The 22,201-nt window shown below is 38.8% G+C and overlaps 1 protein-coding gene across 1 annotated transcript; it reads right to left on the bottom strand.

Moving 5' to 3' along the window:
* Nucleotides 1-5,512: 5,512 nt before the first annotated feature.
* Nucleotides 5,513-16,468, bottom strand: LOC310963913 (uncharacterized protein; the record flags this gene model as incomplete). Its single annotated transcript, XM_083936870.1, has 4 exons — nucleotides 5,513-7,742; nucleotides 9,468-9,629; nucleotides 10,394-10,541; nucleotides 16,418-16,468. 4 exons carry the CDS (start codon nucleotides 16,466-16,468, stop codon nucleotides 6,682-6,684), a joined length of 1,422 nt encoding a protein of 473 aa, XP_083792996.1. The 3' UTR covers nucleotides 5,513-6,681.
* Between the last annotated feature and the right edge of the window lie 5,733 nt (nucleotides 16,469-22,201).

The raw sequence follows: 22,201 nt of genomic DNA, 5'->3' as shown, positions 1-22,201 counted from the left end.
AACATGTGTCCAACGTCCAAAATAGGATTATCACAAGAGAGAAGAGACTTTGCTGAACACGTTGATATCATTTTGATGTTTGTGAGGTCAAATATGTGAGAATCAGAGCATGTTAAACACCTGTCTGCTGTAATCCGGACAATTACTCGACTCAGTTTGTATTGCAGCACAGTGGGCGACTGGTTAGCACTCCTGTGGCTTGGAGACTCATAGGGTCAAATGTGTACGCCTGTTTAATCCCGTAGTAACATGTCTGCAACCAGCACAAATTTTCCTATGTTTTGATTTACACTGATGTAAGAAGAGTGAAAGGTATGTGAAAACCGTGCTTGATATCAAAATGCCCATTCAGACCAAATAAGTTGCAACTCTCCTAACCCGTTTAAACTTTTAATTGTTTTTCTGCATTAAAGTATGGCGAGTTGGTGTGGCCCCAAAGAGGGATGGTTTTGAGCGATTTTCATGAAAACAGCCTGGCAAATCTTTGACAAAAATAATAGCACACCATTTCCGATCATTCCACACATTTTGGTGTATGTTTTGTGCATGTGTTGTGCAACTTGAATCGAATCAACATTTTAGGCAGAAGAAGGAGAATAAGCCTGAGCAATAATAGACTGTGTGCTTTTTAAAGCCCACAGAAATATGCAACAAGTACTGGCTATAAGCTCAAGACTGAAATAATGAAGGTCTTGAAAATACAACTTGACACAGGAACCGTCTGAAGGTAGGCCTTTAAATGAGAACACAACATACATCAAATTCTGCAGCTTTTGTGGCCCTTTTATGGTTTGGTTGTGTCTAGATGGTAACCCTGTATTTGCAAAAACTCTCGCAAGACTTGTTTGCAGATGACCAAAATACTTACCATAACCATTGCCTTACCATAACCACCTCACAAGACTTTCGCAAATCTTGGGTTACCATCTAGACACGACCCAATGGTTTGGGAGACACTGGTTGATATGCCAGCCTCTGAAATAATAATAATAAGTAATATTTCTAGGGGGACTGCACATTTTTGGACTTTCTCTGCTCATCTCATCAAAGTGAGAGGAACAATATAAACCGATGGGTCTCGTCAAGGCATATGGCAGTGGTTGATCTATAACAAGCATATCATAATGAGTGTTGTTATTATCATTGCTGATACATAGGGCTGTCAGCTACACACCATCACTCATTTCAGACAAATTTTTCTGGTGCTTTACTCCTGAAAAAAACGAAGCTTTTAGAGCCTAATGATTCATCCTGAGTCACAGTGACATCGACTCGTGAGTGGGTGTTTTTAGCTCACTGCCTGCTGAAATAAGTTAGTGCATTTGTTGTATTTCATAGCAGAGCATTGCTTGTACCTCAGGCAACTAAAACCATAGATGTGTCTAATATTAACAAAAGTACAGACATGTATTTGGTAGCACTTGTTAGCATTTATTTTGACACAAAATCCACAGTTTTTTTTTTAAATAAAGTAGCGCAGATGTCCGTATCCAACAAGGTGGAATCCCAATGAGCATCAATTTAAAAAAAGAAAAAAAAGAAACCTCAACACAACCCCACCTTCTGGGGAAAGAAAGCACCAGGATATGTGCAACCAAACAAATATATATCTAAAAATGTGAGAGCATCTCATCGTTTGGATTTTACATCAGAGCACGCATCAGAAATCTCTATGCTATACACCAAGATACAAAACCAACTTGATATTTCTGATGACATAAAAATGTTTGGATATTTATATTGACAAATATCATGTTAACAACAACAATCAACTTTGGCCTCATAATAAGCAACAATGATTTAACACCACAACAGCACAGTTGACGGTAACTCTCTCACACATGCGTACAACACATAGAAGAGCTGCAGGTAGAATTGCACAAGGATACCCTCAAAGAACACAATTTGTAGCAATATTAATCTGAACTACTCCACATACAATCACATATATATATATACTTCTAGAAATCCTGCTGTCTCATAGCTGCAGGAGTAAAAGGAGAATACTTTATTTCCCCGGTCACAAACAGTCTTGAGTAATCCTGAATCAACAGGGTTAAATGTTTTTGTACTTTTCCTGGCAAACCAGTTCAACGTGGGATCTTTGTTGTTGTTGTGTTTTTTTCTCGATTCTTCAATTCTCGTCATTACAAAATTAAAGTCAGTACAAATATAGAGCAACTACTATCTTGAGGAGAAGTAAACAGTCCTTTGCAGTCAAAACTCAGCGAGGTAACAGTCTTCTATCAGGCCTTGGCCTTCAGTGGCAATGAGGGTAGAGTTTGGGCGTTTTGTCTGTACATACTAGCTGCTGACAAGGTAAAATAAATCAATCTACTGTACTTCTATATACACTGAACTCAGATCAGTTTGGCTTCACTGTAAAATCAGAGCTGGGATAAAACAGTTTGTGCCTCTTTTGTGTTATGATTACTTGCGAGTCACAGAGCAAAACAGCTTTGTAAAATAACAAAACCTTATCCATCTGGAAAAAACTATAGCCACTGTAATGCTGCTGCACTATTTGATCTCTTCCCAAGTCTTGACTTTATTTCTTATGTATGATATTTCCTTTTGTTTAGTATGACACAAGAAAAATATATGGATAAATGTTTTTTCTTTTTTATGTCCAACTTATAATAAACTATAAGATATACTATTAATATATAACAATATACTACAAATTCATAAAGACGACCCATAATGCTGCATATACATTTCCAAACAAAACTACAAAAAGTCTAAAAATACATTTCAGTAGTTGATTTAATTCTTTTTTTGGACTTTCATGTCTACAATGACATTCATAAATATTTTACATCAGTTTTATTATTATGTACTTTAACTGTATATCTTAACCTGCATTGTTTTATGTCTTAGATTTAGATTTTGCTTTTTGCTTTTTTCCCCCAAATAGACAGAGGAGTCCAAAGGAATCTGGAAATACCTTCAGAACAGATATCTTTCAGAAACACGGACACTTAGCTCTGTGACTTAAATTTAATTAAAACACATGAAAAGCACAAACTGAGGCTAAGGTAAAACCAGATAATCTGAGTTTGCACTTGGGAGAAACCTTAAGCCAAAGGCATTTAAAATGCAGTGTTATGTACAATCACGGGCCTTGGCCCAGCACAGCTCACGGATCAGTTATAAAGAGGTAAATGTCTTTTTCACAACAATTAATTTCCTATCAACCAGCATTAACTAGAGTAAGGAAAGAGTGTGAATACTATTGCTAAATACTATTTTTGCAAGTCTCACATGTACTGCGTACTGTGTATATTTTATAAAGAGACTGCTAAGCACTGCTAGAAAATGTCTGAAAATGTACTACTATACACAATTTACAGAAAACACACACACCCGCATAGCAGCAGTAAACTATGGAATGCCTAACAGAAGGTCTATTTTCATCTAGGCACCATATACTTTGACACACATACATTAGCTAGAACTAATGAGAAAATAAAATCTGTCCAATCTTCAGCCAAAAAATGTACAGTAGCCAGAAGGCTTTTATCTTGATATGTTCAGAGGGGGAACGGTCTCCGTCGGAACACGGGTCACCTCTGAGACACATCACTGCAAAAGAGCTTTGAACAGAGATGATCAGAGGATGTTGAAATGACCTTCATAATAAACCCAACCCAATAAAAGGTATTATTGAGCTGAACCGCGGCAATGTTTTCTGTCCACACAACTATAAAGGAGTTGAAAGCTTTGCCTTCAGGCGTTACACAATTACCGTAAGTTGGTTTTGCCGAGGACACAACGTTGTGGCCAGCGAGACAACCAGGTACAAAAATGTGATTGGAGACATTCTCTCTTTCTAACTCTTGCTCTCTGCTTCAGTACATTTTGTGCTGAGAGTGAATTACAAGAGTGCCCGTGTGTTATTCCCACTGCTAAGACTCGGATCGACTAACTTGACAAAATGTAACTCTGCTCAATAAAACATTTTCAATACAATGAAACTGCATTCTCATTTATGTTCTGGAAACATATTTACCAGGCTGTTGGGACTTTCTGACAGGAAGAACCTTTCTGACTGGCTCACGTAAAACGGTCGCTGTTTGGAAAAAGAACCACGACTGGTTTAGAAAAAGATAATGGTGTGATTTACGTAGTTTAAGTTCCGTAAGTCAATTAATTATGTTACATACATGACATAAGTTTAGTAGTTTTTTTGTTTCACAGGGGAAACAAAACAGCTGTCTCTTGGGTGAAAGTCCTGTTTGTTTGACCCATTCATCCACGGCAAGCTCAACTGGTAGGGCATGCAAAGGCCATATACACGGGCTGAGTCCTTTCTGTAGCAGCCTGGTTTTGGCTCCAACTCATGGCTCTTTGCCTCAGGTCATTCCCTCAGTCTCCCAACAAACCGTCACGACAAATAAGGGCAAAATTGCCACACAAAAAACCTTAAAAAAAAAAGTTTTCCCTCCAATCGTAATTGGGAATGCAGTTTTGTTGTATAGGAACTTGTATCAACGTGTATCAACCTCACACTGAGGCAGAGACTTTTCTCTGCAGACACACACTATACAACTGGACATCAACTGATAAATGATTTCACATACAAAAACGGGATCGACGAGGATACATTTAGAGAAAAGCAGTCCGACTCCTAGAAGTGACAGCATTTAGCCAACGCAATAACAAGAGAGGCTTTACTCTGACTTTAAACCTTCACCTCATACATTTTCACCTTTGATATCTCAAGAGCATTCGTTGACTCGGACAGACATTACAATATGAGTACTTCATTTCAAAGTTTCTTCTCAAAGCCCACACTTGGCAGATGGTATTGCCTTTCTGCAGTTTTGTACACTTTTCCAGAGGTTTTCAGTCAAGCGCCATGCTATATAAAAATTCTCCCTAAACAATTTTTTTTCTTTTTCGATGCATACATAATAACCTTTTACATTCATTATCAGTGATGAGATTAGGCTTAAAGTTTCTGCCTTGTAAAACTCAACAGTCCGTCCACAGAGGAATCAGATTTACATTGCCTTGCAAAAATGGCAACGACCAACCAGGAACCGTTTCAAACACATTAAATCCAATGCAAACAGTTCATTGTACATTATAATCATGTAACAGTCTGAAACAACAATGAATAATCATAATACCATTGTAAAGCTTTGCCACCCACACATTATAATTAATGTTTGCACCCCTTTAGGGAGCAACATAAGACACAATGTATAAAACACACAATTCTTGAATCATAATAGCTTCCCTCGTATTTCCTCTAAAACAGGGAAGCAGGCTGGTGAAAGCAAAAATTCCCCCTCCAACCAAAAAGGTCACAAATTAGTCATGTGACCTCGAACCACAAGTTCAATGGTTGTGAATCTCTTCAAAAGATAGGCTTCAGTAAAGCAAGGTTACATAAAATGATTCAGTCACAATTAGTTAGAGCTGCACTTGCGAAAATGAATTGAAACAAACTTTACTTCATATACTCCTAGAATTTAATCGTTTTCAATTAAAAAAATATGTCAGTTAATGAGAAACACTCCTGTTCATTTCTGCAGGGATGATTTGAGTATTATGGTTTATCAGGCAGTGGTTCCCAACCTTTTTTGTCGTGGTAATTTTTCCAAAAGGAAAACATTTTTTTGTAACCCCATAACACATTGCATATGTTAAAACAGTGTAAGCGGGACCATTAAAGATTAAGATTGTCAAAAGTATCGATACGTTTCAATTCAACGTGTTTTGATACGACACAATGACTGCGCTGAAAGTACTGACGCTTTAAAGAACGCAGATCTACAATCAGATTTTCAACCCAAGGCTGATGAAACAATAGGGAATAAATTCAACTGTGTGTTGGTATGTGTTCAGTGACTTTTTGTGTACCAGTGTGAGAAAAAAACAATCCTCTCTTGTGTGCCTAGGACTTTTTTCAATTTGCCATGGTATCGAAAGAAGTACTGAGTATTGCTTTTTAACACTAGTATTGTATCAAAGTTTAAAATTATGGACTGTAGTCCATGGTCGATTTTCGCTTCTCAGATTGTTTAATTTGAATAATTTTTAAATGCAGAGAGAAGTATAACTAATCCAATATTTCACATAAATAAGCAAATATAATAGAAGCGTTAGCATTAGGTTTGTGTTCATTGATGCTTCTTCTCACTTATATTGTTAATCATCACAACCCCTTTTGATTCATCTTTTGACCCCTCGTGGGGTTAGGAACCACTGACCATTAGGGATTTTGCATCCAGGAACTATAATGCTATTTTAGCAAGGCTTCTTCATGCAGAGAAAAGAGATGAAAAGTAAACGGGAGAAGGACAGAGGGATGTTGACACCGAGCCACTGGCAAAAATGGATTTGGTTAACGTGGGAACATGGAGACAGAGATAGAGCAATCATTAGCATTTTCATCACTTTAGAGGAAAAGAAATGCCTCCAAAAACTATAAATAAATTAACTACAAGATAGGACTTTCAGGTGTCGGCTTCTCTTCGGGTTTCTCATTTGAATATGGAGAGAACAATAAGATCCATTACTCATCTGGTCCCCAACCATTAAAGTAAGACCTGCAAGACTTTTCTTCAGTGATTCAGCTTTTCACCTACTCGTCTTGATCTATGTAGATGCTATCGAGCATAAACATCTCACTTTTCCAACTCTTCTGACTACATTAAACAGGCTGTCAGCTTACGAGGACTCCACAATCACGATGGCCTCGCCTGTCTTCCGGATGATACTGGATGACACTCTGAGGGAACAGTCCACGCTGTCATGCAGCACGTCTGCCTTCTCCTCTTCCTTCACAGCCTCTTTCCTTCCTTTCCCAAAATGCCCCTTCTGCAGTTCCTCTTCCTCTTGTTCCTCTCTCTTCACTTGGCAGCGACATACCTCGATGCCTGAGTCACCTGTTAGCCGTCGATGCCGAAAATGATCCTCCTCATCTTCTTCTTCCTCCTCCTCCTCCTCCTTTTCTTGCTTTTGCTCCTCTTTAGTGTTGCAATGTGTGAAAACAGCCACGTGTGAGGAGAAGAAGGCCTGTTTAGGAGGAGACAGAGCAGGCCTCGGGGTACGACCACAAGGCTGGGCCTCTTCTTCTTTCTCTCTCTGAATGCTCACAGCTCCAAGTGGGTCTGAGAGGACAAGAGGGTGGACTTGACCAGAAGGGAGTGCAGAAAACAGGATGAGGGGAGAAAGTGGGAGGCGAGAAGGGTGTGAGGGACAAGAGTGAAAAGGAAGAGAGAGTGGTGGAGCTGAGGGTGAAACTCTTTCACTGCCATTTGAGGACTGTCTTTGTACGGGTATGACATCTGGAGTGGCCGCAGGTATGACATCAGGTGGTACTTGTGATGGAGGAGACGGTGAAGAAGTCGGAGTGAAGTTGGACCCAACCCTTGGCGTGACAGCACAGTCGCCCCATGCTTCACTGGGTGTGGAGATGTGGCTACTGTCATATGTCTCGTCCGTGACCTGGACAGAGAAGGAAGTGCTGGACGGGGAAGTGAGGGAGCACGACTCGCAGGAGCAGCTGGTGTAGTTGTCAGAGCTCTGGGAGGAAGTCAGGCCACTGGGACCGGGGCCCAGATAGGGAGGGCAGGGGTGACGATGGTGGTGATGATGGGGGTAAGAGAAGCTAGAACCCCCCATGGCACCTCCCTGCAGGGCAAAGACGGAGCTGTAAGGCGGAGGAGGGGTGCTGGGTTGCGCCGCCACCTCCTCGTAGGAGGGCAACTTGAAGGAAGCCAGAAAACCTGTGACAAAAAAAATATCAGCTATCATATCAGCTTCAATGTGTAGTCGGCAACATGACTTGTTAAAGGCATGGAGATACAGTATTCAGTATTTTTTTCTTGCGGTAATTAAATCACATCTCACATGCTTCCTCATTAACATGGGCACTGTAGTTTATTTTGAATCAATCCAACATACACCCACTAACTAGTCCACCAAGTTTGTATTAGTCCCCAGTATAACATAGTCCCCAGTAAATGCACTATTTACTGTTTGTCTGAATTAATTTAGCTAAAGAAAGATAATCCAAGCTTTTCCCTTACCTCAGCAGTTATGTACTTTCTGCACAGAAGGAAAGAAAAACCCCATAGACGATGGGATGTGGGTCTCAAATATACTAGAGCTTCGTCAAACTGGTCAGCCATGGTTATGTGAATATAAACAGATGTTATGGTAGCCCTAGTGGCAACACTGACACCACCTTGCCCATGTTGCGTTACAATTTGCTTGTAACACTTTCCAGAACGTAGTGACACCTGAAATTAATCTTGCCTTTGCATACATGCATAGAACATGTTTCTTGTTGTTTTGTACCAGTGGGCCCCATCTCCAGTTTACATAAGCTATAATATATATATATATATATATATATATATATATATATATATATGTATGTGTGTGTGTGTGTGTGTGTGTGTGTGTGTGTGTGTGTGTGCATGTGTGTGTATGTGTATCAGTATGTGTATAAGAATGTGACTGATGCTATGGACTTGTATTGTTCTGGCATGTTGTGTATTCAGTCAGGCCCAGGTCGATTGACTAGGTGCACCTGTAGAGTAACTCTCATATAGGGTGACTCATCATGCACTGAAGAAAGTCCAATATAGACTGAAACGTTTCCACTTCTACAATTTTTTCACTGTCTGTACAGCCCTGTAATGGATCGAATACAAGCATTTAAAATCCAGTCTGAATCTATTTTTTTTTTTGTTCCCTGTGTCAATCCTCCCCTGTTGCACGGTACCTTTCCCCTGACTACTGCACCGAAGAAGACAAGAAACAAAGAAAATGTCAGGTTTTTTTAAGGCGCAGCTCAACTCTCGCGAACCACTAAAAATTACAATGCTCAGCTGTTTTTATGAAATGACTTTGCCTTTTTTGACCATCAAACTGTATATTTGTGACCCATCCTTAAAATGGAATGCAGATGCTCAGTAGAAACCAATGTGTGTGGAGCCGAGAGTGTTTTATTCAAGTTTTTATACTTTTTACTTGACAATAAGCAAAGAGAAAAAAAAGATATTTAAAAAAAACAGGATCAGTGTTTCATCTGAAATGAAAAATATTCTTAACTTTTCTTTGCAACATGGATGTTAAATGAATCAAGACATTTTTTGTTTAGTTAATGGTTTCTGATTGATATTCTATTTAATACATGTTTATTATTATTTAGGGGTAAACATTTGTGTTATTTAGTACTTTTTAATCGGATGTCAGGAATAATAATGGATTCAAATAAAACAACAAGATTGTGAATTTATCTGAATGTAGTTGTGTTTCAATTCTCTATTTATTCAGGAAGCAATACACTGAGGAAACCAGAACATTTTGAAGTTCTGGAAATTGATTTGAAGCCATTAAACTGTTTGCAACTGTATTTAAGACACAAGCATGGTTTGAACCATTCACAGACTCTGAAGTTAGTTCTGACATTAGGAAAAATACGTCAATATAATTAAACCTACTGAGGTCAAGCATTGAGGAAGGGTAGTTGCAGGCTCCATTATAGGCGATCAGATTGATCTCCCTCTGTCTCTGCTGCTGTTGGATCCTAAGCTTGGCCCGACGGTGGCGGTAAGCACAGAAACAGCTGAAGAGAATCAGCATCGTCCACAGCAGCCAGAACCCTGCAGAGAACGGGAAATGAACTCAACATGAACCCTAAAATCTTTTGATGTCAACGTAACCAATTATCTAACCCTTAACTTCATCTGTAAAAGTTCAGTGTTATATGATCCTGTGATTCAACCAATAAAAACAGTTTAAGATGTCAATCCCAAGTATTTTTTACGATCTAACAATCAGATTTAATCAGATAGCCTTGCCTCCTAGAGTTCATTCAAAATTTTTGATAATAGCAGTATTTTAGTTTAATTAAATTTTGTTTCAATCAAACAAATTACATAATAATAACAATGAAAGGACGGTAATGTGCAGGGGGAAGGGAAAAGCTCCAAAAAGTCTTATCCATGAACTATACTTAAGTGTTATAATACAATATTCTTAATGTCAAACATATACATTTGCAATATGCTCTGTAAGGCCACTATATCATCAAAAAGTGATCTCTGCAAGTGAGATTTTATATGACTGAATATTTTATGACTGAGTTGACTAAGAGTGAGTCTCTGAATTACTTTGAAAATGAAGACAGTAGCTTGTGTTGGATGCTGGTAGGTCATATTGAGTCCATACAGCAGATATCCGATCCCAACGCAAGCCACTGTACTTTTATAATCTGTTCCTAAAATGTAATTTAAGTAAAATCAGAATTTTGTGTCCGCGCGTTTCACTGGATGCCCCATGGCAGGACTATATAATAAATGTGACAAAGTGCTCAGGACCTTGTCTACAGTAACACAATGGGAAAGAAGACAGTCAGTTGACTCACACCAGAGTTCATAATAGTAGGTGCAGCAGCCTGTCTCTCCGCAGCAGTGCCCTGTTTCACACAGGTAACCGGGATTGTTGTTAACCCCTGGACAGTACTTGGGACTGACAACAGGCTGGCTACCAGAACCTCCTTGATGCTTCACCACCTAGTGGACAATACACGGCATAACATATCACCACAGTAAAAACAATGGTACTGCAGAGATACAATTGTAGCGCTTGGTATGGTGGATGGTGAGCATGAGAATTCCTTCTCAATCCTAACACAAGTACTTTGACAAAATACTCTCGACCTACAGTTCACTTATTCGTTTTTTTTTCAGAGCTTTTAACCAGAAGATAATGTCAGAACAGAACAGGAGGCCATTGGCACCAATCTTTGAAGAGAGACCAGTGTTACAATATCCTCCTTTATACGACCATCTGTTAGCACATGATCGTATTTCCAGACTTAATGGTGCCATCTCCATGACAACTGAGCAAACTCCATCTGCTGATGAAGACCATGAGAGGCGGTTGAAAGCTCCAAAAAAGCTAGCGGGGGGTGGGTCTTAAACCTTGCTTTGCTGGGTTTGTTTGCACACCAAGCCGTGAATACAACATTGACATATTATCCCCAGTGATGGAAGAAGTATTAAGATTTTTGATTTAAAAAAGTAACTATAAATGTCAGATACATACAAAATAGAAAAACTCAAGTAACATACATGTATGTCAAAAATGTACTTGAGTAAATTTACTTAATTATTTCCCAACGTTGTTTATCACTATACTGTGACGAACATGTTGGGGCATTAGCATTTGTTTGGAGCCATGTCTCTGATCACCTGATAAATGTAACTCCAACATTCACTACTACTGTATTGTAGCTCTGTTTTGGCCTCCACCAACTCCTGAGGGAACGATCTGGCTCTTTGGCTGCTCCACTACGTTCAACATTGTGTCACTAACTTTGTCTGTCAGCTGTTTGGTGCTGTGTAGGCAGTGTATAGTGGCTTTATCAGAGCTTTTTAATGAATAAAGTTGGCGGCAGCTATTAGCAGGGGTTGATATTGTCCTGAGACTACCAAAAAAGTGAAGGTGTGGGCCATATAACCAAAACAGTGAGCTGAAAGATGCTACACGCTTTATGGTGGGTGATAATCCTGCATTCTTGGCTACAAGTGACCCCTTTCACATTCCACTTCACACATTTAATCCCTAATTGGTATAAACATATTGATTAGTGCAGCTTTAATATTATTTTGTGAGATGACAGTATGTTTGTTGGCAACTACAAAATCTAAACCATCTAAAAAAAAAAAAATCTCACACCTTATTAACTGTGCGCATTTCCGCCTCCTTCTGAGAAACAGCAACCTAAAATGAGAAATGAAAGAACTTGTGTGAATTTTACAGCTACATCATAATTAGTAGCAAGTCGGTGTGAAGGAGACAAGCAAGAACTAAACCCAGACATTAAATATTAAATGTTTGACACATCATAAAAAGATGGCAAATTTCAATGTTTGGAGAGAAGAGTCTAGATGAGCTCAGACACTTCAGCAAAACCCATTAACCACAATAATAATGCAGCAAGAAGAGGTTTCCAAGTCTGTTATGTACATAGTTACCACACATGAGACTGAGAAGTGCTAACAAATAATTATGCATTGCCATAGCAACCACCGTGGTTACGCTTGGAGGTTTTTTATTTACTCGTGTGGACAATGTTTTATATTATCCAGTGGTATGAAATGTGTAGTTGTGGTTGAAGGTCGAGCTCCCTACCGTAGCAGCTTCAGTCCTATCCAGCCCATGCAGAGACATGGTCATCTGGTAATAGACAAAGGGGTACAATGAAAAAAATGGAAGAGTAGAGAGAGAAATGATAGGATGTAAATGGAAAGAATAAATAAATGATCACCACTATATGTTAAAACTGAAAAGGGCACATGCTTCACAAGAAACTAACAATACTGTGCAGTCATTCTATTAATCAAGCATGACAAAAAAGCAACTAAAGGCAGTTTTCAGTCTGGGGACGCTGGTTACCCTAGCCTCCTGGCTCTTCAAGGAGCTGGGAAGGTCAATGGCTTTTTAACAAAACCTATTTCTGCTCTGTGGTTTGAGATACCTGTCAGAAGGCACCAATTCCCAGACACTCTCACTTTCTCTTTCCTTGTTTTTTTTACCTTTAGCAATGCACACATGCAGGCAAAAGGTACGCCTTTTAGAACTGTGATGAATTAAATTAACGATTAACGGTTTAGTCTATAAAATGTTAGAAAATAGAGCCCAACATGCATTCCCATTCCCAAAATGTCTAGAGCTGGGGCTGAATGATTGGCTGACTTATCTATTAGTTGATCGACATAAAAATAATCAGCAACTATTTTGATAATCCATTAATTGTTCATCTAGTTTTTCATTGGATTTGTTTTATAGAAAATGATGTTTTCTGCCTCTCAAATATGGAGATGTCCTGCTTTTCACTGTTTTATATCATCTTAAACTGACACAACTTGGGTTTCGGACCGACAAAACAAGATATTTAAAGACATTGCCTTGGACAGATCGATAATGCAAATAATCATTAACACCTAAAAGGTATTAATTTTAGAAAATTATTTAAAAGCGAGGAAAATCATTGAGAAGCTGGAATCTGCAAATGTTTGGCATTTTTTTGTTTCTTACATGAAATAATTTATAATTCAGTTATTAAATGTTATTAATGTCCTGTTGATCGACAAAGCATTCAAACAATAGAGCAGTCACACACACATCTGGTCATTTTAAAAGAAAATCATTTGGGGGTTATTTTTGACAAGTGTAGCATCTCAGCAGTCAATAAAACCTGCAACAATCCCACAGGCTGACCTACCTATAAGGATGGGTGCGAGCATGTAGGCATCATGACTGAATGACCATAAAATTATTTCAGTCCAGTGGAAATAAATATATGTGCGCTACCCAACTGCAATTCTGTTACGGTGCAGATGTAAAAAATTCTGTGTGTCACTCCCGCCTCTGTAAATGTCATTCAGGTCCACTGTGAGTAAAAGGAAAAAATGCCTGTGTATGTGTGCTGCTGGTTGTGGGGCCAATGTCAAAAACAATGTGGAGACACTGGGGGTTGCAGCAATGTAAATGAGATCTCTTTTGTTAACAGCTGGCTGCTGGTTATGTAGTCAGCATAAGGAACAATGTTGGCTAAAGCGTGTGTAAATGCATACATGCAGTGGTGTGATGGAGGGTATACACAGGTATACGGAGTATACCCACCTCTTAATCTGGCAGTTTACAGTATACCCACCTATCAGCCAAAAAGACATTGGACTATATAGGAGTATAGTATCTTTTTTTATCCAGAATAATTGTCAATAGTTGTGCTGGACATATATATATATTTTTTTTTTGCATGACAAAAAATGTAGCTTTACCTACTCCCTTCATGGTTACATACCTAGCAGTACCCCCACCCCATCAACTACCACTACACCACTGCATACCTGCCAGTGCACACACAGCTATTAACAGGTTCAGAATGATACCTACTTTCTATTTACAAAGTACAAAATAGGAACATGGCAAAAATGCAACAATCAGCTAACTCTAAACACTGCCATGAGGCTGTACAAATAACAACAGTAGGTGCTAGACATCCTAGAGACACTCATGTTTACTAGTGTGTCATATGAAACTTATTCAAAAATCTGATGGATCCACAGGTTTATCAATATTGCATACCATATTACACAACACTTGGTTGATGTCTTTCCAAGGACATAAAGGCAGTGACAAACTGATAGATTTTTTTGATAGAGTGTTCTGCCAAAAAAGTGATCTAGTTGGTGTCATCGTTATGTGGCCATGAACACATGAACTTCACAGGCAGTGCTATTATGGTTGGGTACATTTTTGGATACTAGTGCTGATACATATGTTTTGGTACCACTTTGAGCATGAATACCAGCTCTGTGTTGCAGACACATTACGACAGATACCAAAAGATAATCAGTGACACATCCCGACTGACAATAAACAGTTTGCTTCAAGATGGTTTTAGATTTGCTGATTTTCATCAACTTTGCTGCAACTAATTATTCTTCAAACTGTTTGTTTCCGATATGTATAGACCACTTAATATTGTGCCATAAGAAAAGCATATCCAGCTGTCAAATATAACCTCAGGTGGTTCATAAGTAGCCTTATATACTGTTATGAAAGTCATAAGACGTTTAAAAGGAAGCAGAGTTCCTGTGGTAGGCCCACCACACAGCACAGAGTGTGTGAAGTGATCATTCAGACTTCCCCAGAAGCCATGGAGTAACCGCAAATGATTTCCACCCCTGAGGTACCACGGTTCTCCATGGCATCAACACACACACACACACACACACACACACACACACACACACACACACACACACACACACACACACACACACATACACACGAACACACACACACACACACACACACGCACGCACGCACACATACACACGAACACACACACAAAACTGCAATAACCCTATGCTAGATGACCTGTGATGAACATGCCAGTTTGTGTATCTGACTTTGTGCCTTTCTCTGGCACCTGAAACCCCCAAATCAATTCAACACGACAACAATACCTTTAAGACAAAGATATTTGAACTCCTATTTCAGTCGGCAACAGCGGAGTGAGAGAAGATGCAAAGAAAACCTGTAACGTAGTCAAGAATACATGTTACGTTATAAAACTGTCATGAAAATAAGATGTGATCCTTGGACTCTGGATTAATGTCATCAACATGTGGGTTTAAGACATTTGTTTTCATTGCCAGACTAATGAAAAGGTAAATACATAAAGACAAGCACTGCATCTTTATATCCAGACATAAGGGTCAGGTTCTTTACCAAAATAAAAATCAAATGCCATGAACTTGACACTGAGACTAAAACCAAATTTACCGGTAAAGAAAAAAACGAATTCCCTTAAGTCCTTTTTTCTTGCTTGCTTAAGTAGTTTATCAATTCATCAAGACTCTACTTGATTATAATTATGCCACGATTAAAGAAAATTTGAACTTCTCTCCACACAAGGTGTTATTTTACATGCCACAGTGACTGGCTGAAACATAGATGTCTCCATGAGCAGTTTCAAAAAGATGCAAGCCAACTGTGGTATTATAGACACAGTTGTGTATAAGCCTTAATCTTTTCAGACAAAAACAACAGACTTGAAACAAGGAAACATCATCCTCAGTGTTGAGTCGGCAGTGTCCTGAATCAGCAGTATGGTGTTCTTCTGCTGGACAAGCAGCTGTACATTAGATTTATTAGGGTATCAGGGTTTGGCAGTTAAAACTCTATTAATCATACTGGCATAAATTAGAGTTAAATCCTTGGTGCATTACGGCAGATTTTGTCAGCTACTTTGCCTGAAACAAGGAATCAAGTTAAAATCCAACTGCAGTTTCGGCAACACAAGCCAACAAGTCACAAACTACTATGGAAATCAACAATATGTATCTTATAACATTCATTTAATGTCCCCAGAGAAAGTTAACTGCATGTCTGTGACGGCACTCTCAATATAGAGTTTGAGTTTAGTGACCTTTTTAAATATTTGTCTAATACTGTATTCCCATTATGGTCAGGACAGTTTTTGTGCATCAAATGACCCATGTTACTTTAACTTATAATAAAATGTTTAGCATTATCTACAGCAACACATACAGCATTTCCACTGACCACAATCAATCAAATAGAAAGCATACCTGACTGACTTTACTGGACATAAAACATTTGCTGCAGTGGTGCAATAAATGCACCTTTTGTCCTCGAGAATTATGTCAGAAAAGAAACAGCTCAAGATGGAAGAAATAAAAACAAAGATGTTTACAGGACAAGTTGAGGCCATTGTTTGTCAACAACAACAACAACAACAACAACAACAACAACACAGACCGGGAGAAGCATGTTGCTCTGCAGAATAACTGAAGCCCAGCTGTTGGCAGCAGTGTTTGTATCAAAGGAAAGCTGTGCAGTGCATTACCTCCTCAGCCTTCAGCCCGAGGCAGAATGTCAACGTTTTCTCTGGATCCATGGCGAGAGCTGAATACCAAGCTAAACAGAGAAAAATATCAACGCATAAGTGGGATGTTATTCTGCTAAGCCCCCATCACCGCTGTCCCACTCCAGACACGGTGGCCTCCCCATCCGCCATTGCCCGGACGCACGGACGGACGGACAGACGCCCCTCCCCAGACTCCGCTGCACACGCACAGAAGTACCAGGGCCAGATTCTCGGTGTAATTTATGGATGGGGCCGCGGAGTATCACAGTGCAGACGGCTCTGTCGTCGACTTTTGTTTGCAGTAGTGAGATAAAGATGATTTACTCGTTGTGTTCGCAGAGAGGGTCGGAGCTGTGCATGATGTCATGCTTCTCCAGCCCCCAAAGTACTTGTATGGTTGCGCTGCGGCTTTGATTGGCCGGAGCTCCCAGCAACAGCCGCACAGAGGCCGCCTCAACAGGGCTTTATTCTCACTGTCGCGTTATAGCTGCTGCCGAGCATTAAACCACCTGTGCGTTTTTGTCATCGATATTTAACAATATAGTTGTACACAAAGGTTAGCTACAGTTTTTCTCACTGATGAGACATTCAGATGCGACTCCAGGGTCTGTTTGAGCACTGGGCAAAAATTCACAGGGGGCCCCTCAAACCAGCGTCCATCACCATTGTGTTAAAAATAATCTGAGGGCAACAGAAAAAATATGGAAATTAAAAAATATGTATATTTTGAAAAGCAGTTATTTTCAAAATATGAATATAAACATGAAAACAATTGTAATGCAATCATACAAGTACGAAGAACAATAAAAAAAAAACTTGCAACAGAGGTAGGCGGAGGCAGGTGGGGCCGCCTTATGGTCAGGGGTCCTACTGTCATTACAAACTATGCACATTGTTTAATTTATTTTTGTTCAATTTATTCAATTTCCTTGCAGGAGTCATCCCAAAGGGATCAATAAAGAGAAGTCTTGTCATTGCTGTAGTTTAAAGTTTGCCAGCCCTCAGGGGATCCTACTAGCCTGGGGCCCCAAGCAGTTGCCTGCCTTGCCTGGTGGCAAGCAACGCCTCTGCATACTCTCAAGTGATATTCAAATAATAAACATAATGGAAATCTAAATCTATGAGGAAAAACTAGCTAACGTTGCTTTTTGATCTTTTAACTTCGTAAATTTGCACAATAAACTATTAAATGTCTTCATTACTCAAATAACACGCGCATAAGGAATTTGAACAAGTCACAGACATATCAAAGATAAAATAGTGTTTTTTCAGTTCGCCCAACGGGTATGTTCCTCAAATTTTCTTGTTTCAAAGTGAATTCACCATCAATTTCATGTATGCATTCAAATCTGGGTGCGAGTTGCTAGCTCATTAGGTACATTTACATTTTCAATGCTCAAACCTGAGGTCATTCTTTGATGGCTCCTGCTGGGGGCCTCAGGCAAGATGATGCTTGTTTTATTTTAACATAACATAATTTTAAACTTACAGTATATGTATGTGCCAAATAATGTACACTGTACAGGACATTTAACATCTATTTTCACATAAATGTTTTAAGTTACCCTACATTTTGAAACACAGGTCTACTGTTTTGGGTGACACTGTTTCTGTACCTTCGTGGGTGCAGGAGTATTAGGGCCACAGCACAAATATACTTTTGTATCATGGTATGAGTTTTTCCCTGTTGCTGAGCATATATCTTTTTCTTTGTGTTCATAATTTATCATTTGATATAAGAAAAAGATGTTCCTCTCTTGACCAGGACCTTTGAAAGCTATGTATGTTCAGAAATAGCTGTAATAATTGTTTTTGCTTTTGGTGGCATGAAGTGGAAATGGTTTGAAAATATCATCAGCTGTAATATCAGCCTTCAATGTTGACTGTCATTTATCTTCAGCCACATCATTACAGCCAAAACCCTACCAGTGTAGATATAATGTAACTCCATCAACAGTTTGTGTCTGTCCATCACTAGAGGGCAGCAGACTACAGGCTTTTGTTTTTTGAGGGCAGATGAATGACCCCATAGTAGAAAAATAAGACTGGGCAGCTCATCAGACAGTTACGGTTGTGTAGTTACAGCTAAATAAATACTCGTGAAAATGCAACGTTATTTATCTTATCCATCATTACTTGTCCACATGTGTCTATATCTCATGACACAAAAGTGAAACAAGGAACTCTAAAGTATTTCCACCGCCCTACCCATTGTTTCCCCCATATTTCATATACTTGCGGTTCACACAGTGAAATACAATTACAGTTTGAGCTCTTGCTCACAGGTACTCTTGGTTGTTCATTTGAGTGTAAACCCATTGTACCATAAAGGGAGCACTAATTAACAGGGTGTGTTAGCACCTTAGTGGTAACACACCCTATCTGTTACACCAGCAACAGATAATGCCACAACATGTTTCATACCATGTCAAAGAGCCACATGCACATGAAGTTATAAAAAAAAAAGAAAATAATTCACAACTGATGGTAGACCGATGGTTAAAACTCAAAGTGAAGGACTCAAAGTGGAGCAAAATAGCTCTTAAAAGATTGTAAAACAAGTAGATTAAATAAAGCAACCTCCAAACGGTCCAATACTTTAAATTTAGACGTAATAACATTTGAATAAAACAGAGCAGGGTTTTTTATTGTGAGAAATAGGAAACAAATGCTGAAAATCTTCCAAAAAAAACTCTCTCCACATGACTTGACACTGTACCCCGATTTACTGTAATTTCCCTACGCATTAACAAGAGGATTGGTCAACTTGTTTGCTCATACACATACAGAACACTTCCTCTGAGCCATCTCAGCATATACACATGCAAGTGCACACCCACGCAAAAACAACAGACCCAAAATAAATGGTAATGGGAGGGGAAGTTATGTCTTCATTTCAGTGAAAATAAATAATCAAATGCTACATGTTATTGTATATAAAGACAAATACAGTGTTTTCTAGCCTAGTGTTTTCTGATGTTGTTCTCTGTCTCCTTACAGTTGTTACACACCTCTCTGTGGTTTTGTGTCTCTTAGTAATAGTTTGGTGGACTTTTTGTTACTTTTTTCGTTATATGTTTATTGTGTTCATTTTGCATCTCTTCTTGGTTGTTAAGTGACATTTTTCAGCTGACACTTTGGGCCCTTGAGCCTGTGTCCAGCCTGTAATCCATCCATGGCTATATCAGACATTTCTGTCACACAAGGCTTGTCAAAAGCTAACCAGTAAAAATGAAACTTAATGTTTTGTTTTCCTCCAAGGTGAGGCTACCTTGTGAGGTTAGATATCTGATTTATGCAGTATGCCTTCTCCAGAGGAATATGTAGGCGACACAAACTACAAACTGTTCTTCTGGAAAATGTGTCCCTTCAGCGTCTCTCTCTCTCTCTCTCTCTCTCTCTCTCTCTCTCTCTCTCTCTCTCTCTCTCTCTCTCTCCTCCTCTCTCTCTCCTCCTCCTCTCTCTTATCTCACATTGGAGTCAACGCCCCTTTCTATCCACAGAAGGAGAGTAACTACAGAACAGCAGCAACACATCCACAAATACATGAAAAAAGATGAATCAAAATATATATATAAAGCATGTTTCTCCAAGCAAGTTTATATTTCTTGCGCTCTCAGACATTTTTTTCATTCAGACACAAACTATTTGGAGATCAGTTTATGACAGTTTAGTGGAGACTTATTGCATTGGATCCTGCTCCGTCAGCAGGCACATGTATAGTTCAAAGGACATGGTTATCATTTCTTGCCACCGGGTGATTTATTTTCTGCTTTCCAGAAAGCAGTCTTTTTTAATTTGTGACAAAAATGTATATGAATCATAAGTTACTGCAACCTGTAAATTGCTAATTAAGTGGCAGGATTTTAAACTTAGTTCTGATAATATGGCTTTGCTATATCAGCATATACAATATTCATTTTTAAATTATTCATTTAAATGTTAAAAGGTATTTATGTGGACAACACTATGTCTATGTTCCACCTGATAAAATCTCACTTGCACAAACAGAAACTTCCACTGTCATATGCAGCGGACAGTCACGTCTTTAACAACACGCACAATGGATGCTGAATGACAGCACGGGGATAACAAAACAGAGAGATTAGACGCAGCCAGGCCCAAACTCAAGAGTTCATACTGTGGACTTTGACACAGTTGTCAAAAATAAAGCCCTTATAAAACAGTCAGGAATGTTTTCTGTGGCTACGAGGTTGTTCTGTTATTTTGAAACCTGCCTATCAGATAACAGCCATAAGTCTTTACAATGATGTCACTCTGGAAAGCGGGTAGGGAAAAGGCACAAGTCATGCAACTTTAAACCTATTTTTCTCTCCAGATGCCCAAAAGATAATCCGAAAAAATCAACCACCTAAGCTTAATAATTTGCTAATGCCAGGAAATGCAAAGTGATCTGCTGCTGCAAAGACAACATGCATCTGCCTGCACTTACCACATTGTCAAGTTACATCCTGCGCCTCGTGGACATGTGACATTTAAAAATGCCACTGACAGCACAGTGCACAAAGGGTTCCTGAAGGGAAGAGACAAATTCCATATACTTTGCATTTATTACCAGCCATTTTCCTAAGCAATGAGGAGAAAGGATCCTTTTGCTTACTTGCATGTTAAATTACAACCACTTAATGTTAACATATTTGTCTCCGTTTGTGTCTTTGATAACATGTTCCTGTCAGAAACCTTAATATTTAAATTATCTGCAAGCAAGTAACCTCTTAATCCCTTCATGTTGCTTTTGTAGGTCCTGATTTGCACTGCATTTGACTTGGTACTAGAAAACATGCAAAGCTTTTCCATACTGAACACATTTCTTTAAGGCCCTAAACACCTATTTTTTTAATCAGCTTCTCATTATAAGAAATAGGGTCCTACAACATGAATACAATTTTATCTGCTTAAAAAAAATACTGGTTTTCACATAAGATTATCCTATATTTGCATGTGTTTGTGATCCTCTATAGTTTGAAGTTAAGTAAACAGAGATGATGTCCCATATTTCCAAGTACCAATCAGAATTTTAGGAAAAAATCAACTTAAAATTACATACATGTATTACTTACATAGTTCACTACACCACTATCCATGACCTGTGATGAAGGGCTATAAGGGGTCACTCACAAGTCAAAATGGACAGGAGCCACTGCCCTATATTATAGAAACTTAATAGTTTACCATGCAGTAATTTGAGATTTCACATTCTTATAAATCTTTATAATTTTTGCGTATCCGCAATACAAATATATTGTGCATAAATTCCAACAGTCACATGAAGATAAGAAAAAATGATATGATAAGATTATAAAACTTTATTATTAAATTTGCCCTTGGCATTCTAGCCAACAGTGTAAAACAGACAGTAAAAGGCTAAAATATGTAAAATACAAAAACATAAAATACATTCAGCATCTGACAGTTTTGTTTCTGTTTGTTGTGTCTGTTTCCAGGGAGACGCCACTGTCAATCAACTCTGATTTCACCACAACTGCTATATTAATGCGCTGAATATCGAGCACCGCCCCTTTAAAGTGCCTGTTTTTAATGTTCACAGTTGTGCAGAGAAGTGCAAATTATTATCCAGGAGGTGTAAAAGTTCACAGTAGAAGTATAAATATGTGCAAGAGGGGATGTTAATGTTATAAAGAAATTTTTAACATTTGAAACCAAGTTTTGCAGGTGCTTTAAAACTTGTCAACCGTCCATGCAAGCACTACTCAGACACCTCATCATCACTTGTCCCATCAT

This window comes from Echiichthys vipera, assembly GCF_963691815.1.
Source record: "Echiichthys vipera genome assembly, chromosome: 2".
Taxonomy (NCBI): domain Eukaryota; kingdom Metazoa; phylum Chordata; class Actinopteri; order Perciformes; family Trachinidae; genus Echiichthys; species Echiichthys vipera.
Note: the sequence above shows the minus strand (reverse complement) of the source record. Positions and strands in the feature narration are given on the sequence as shown.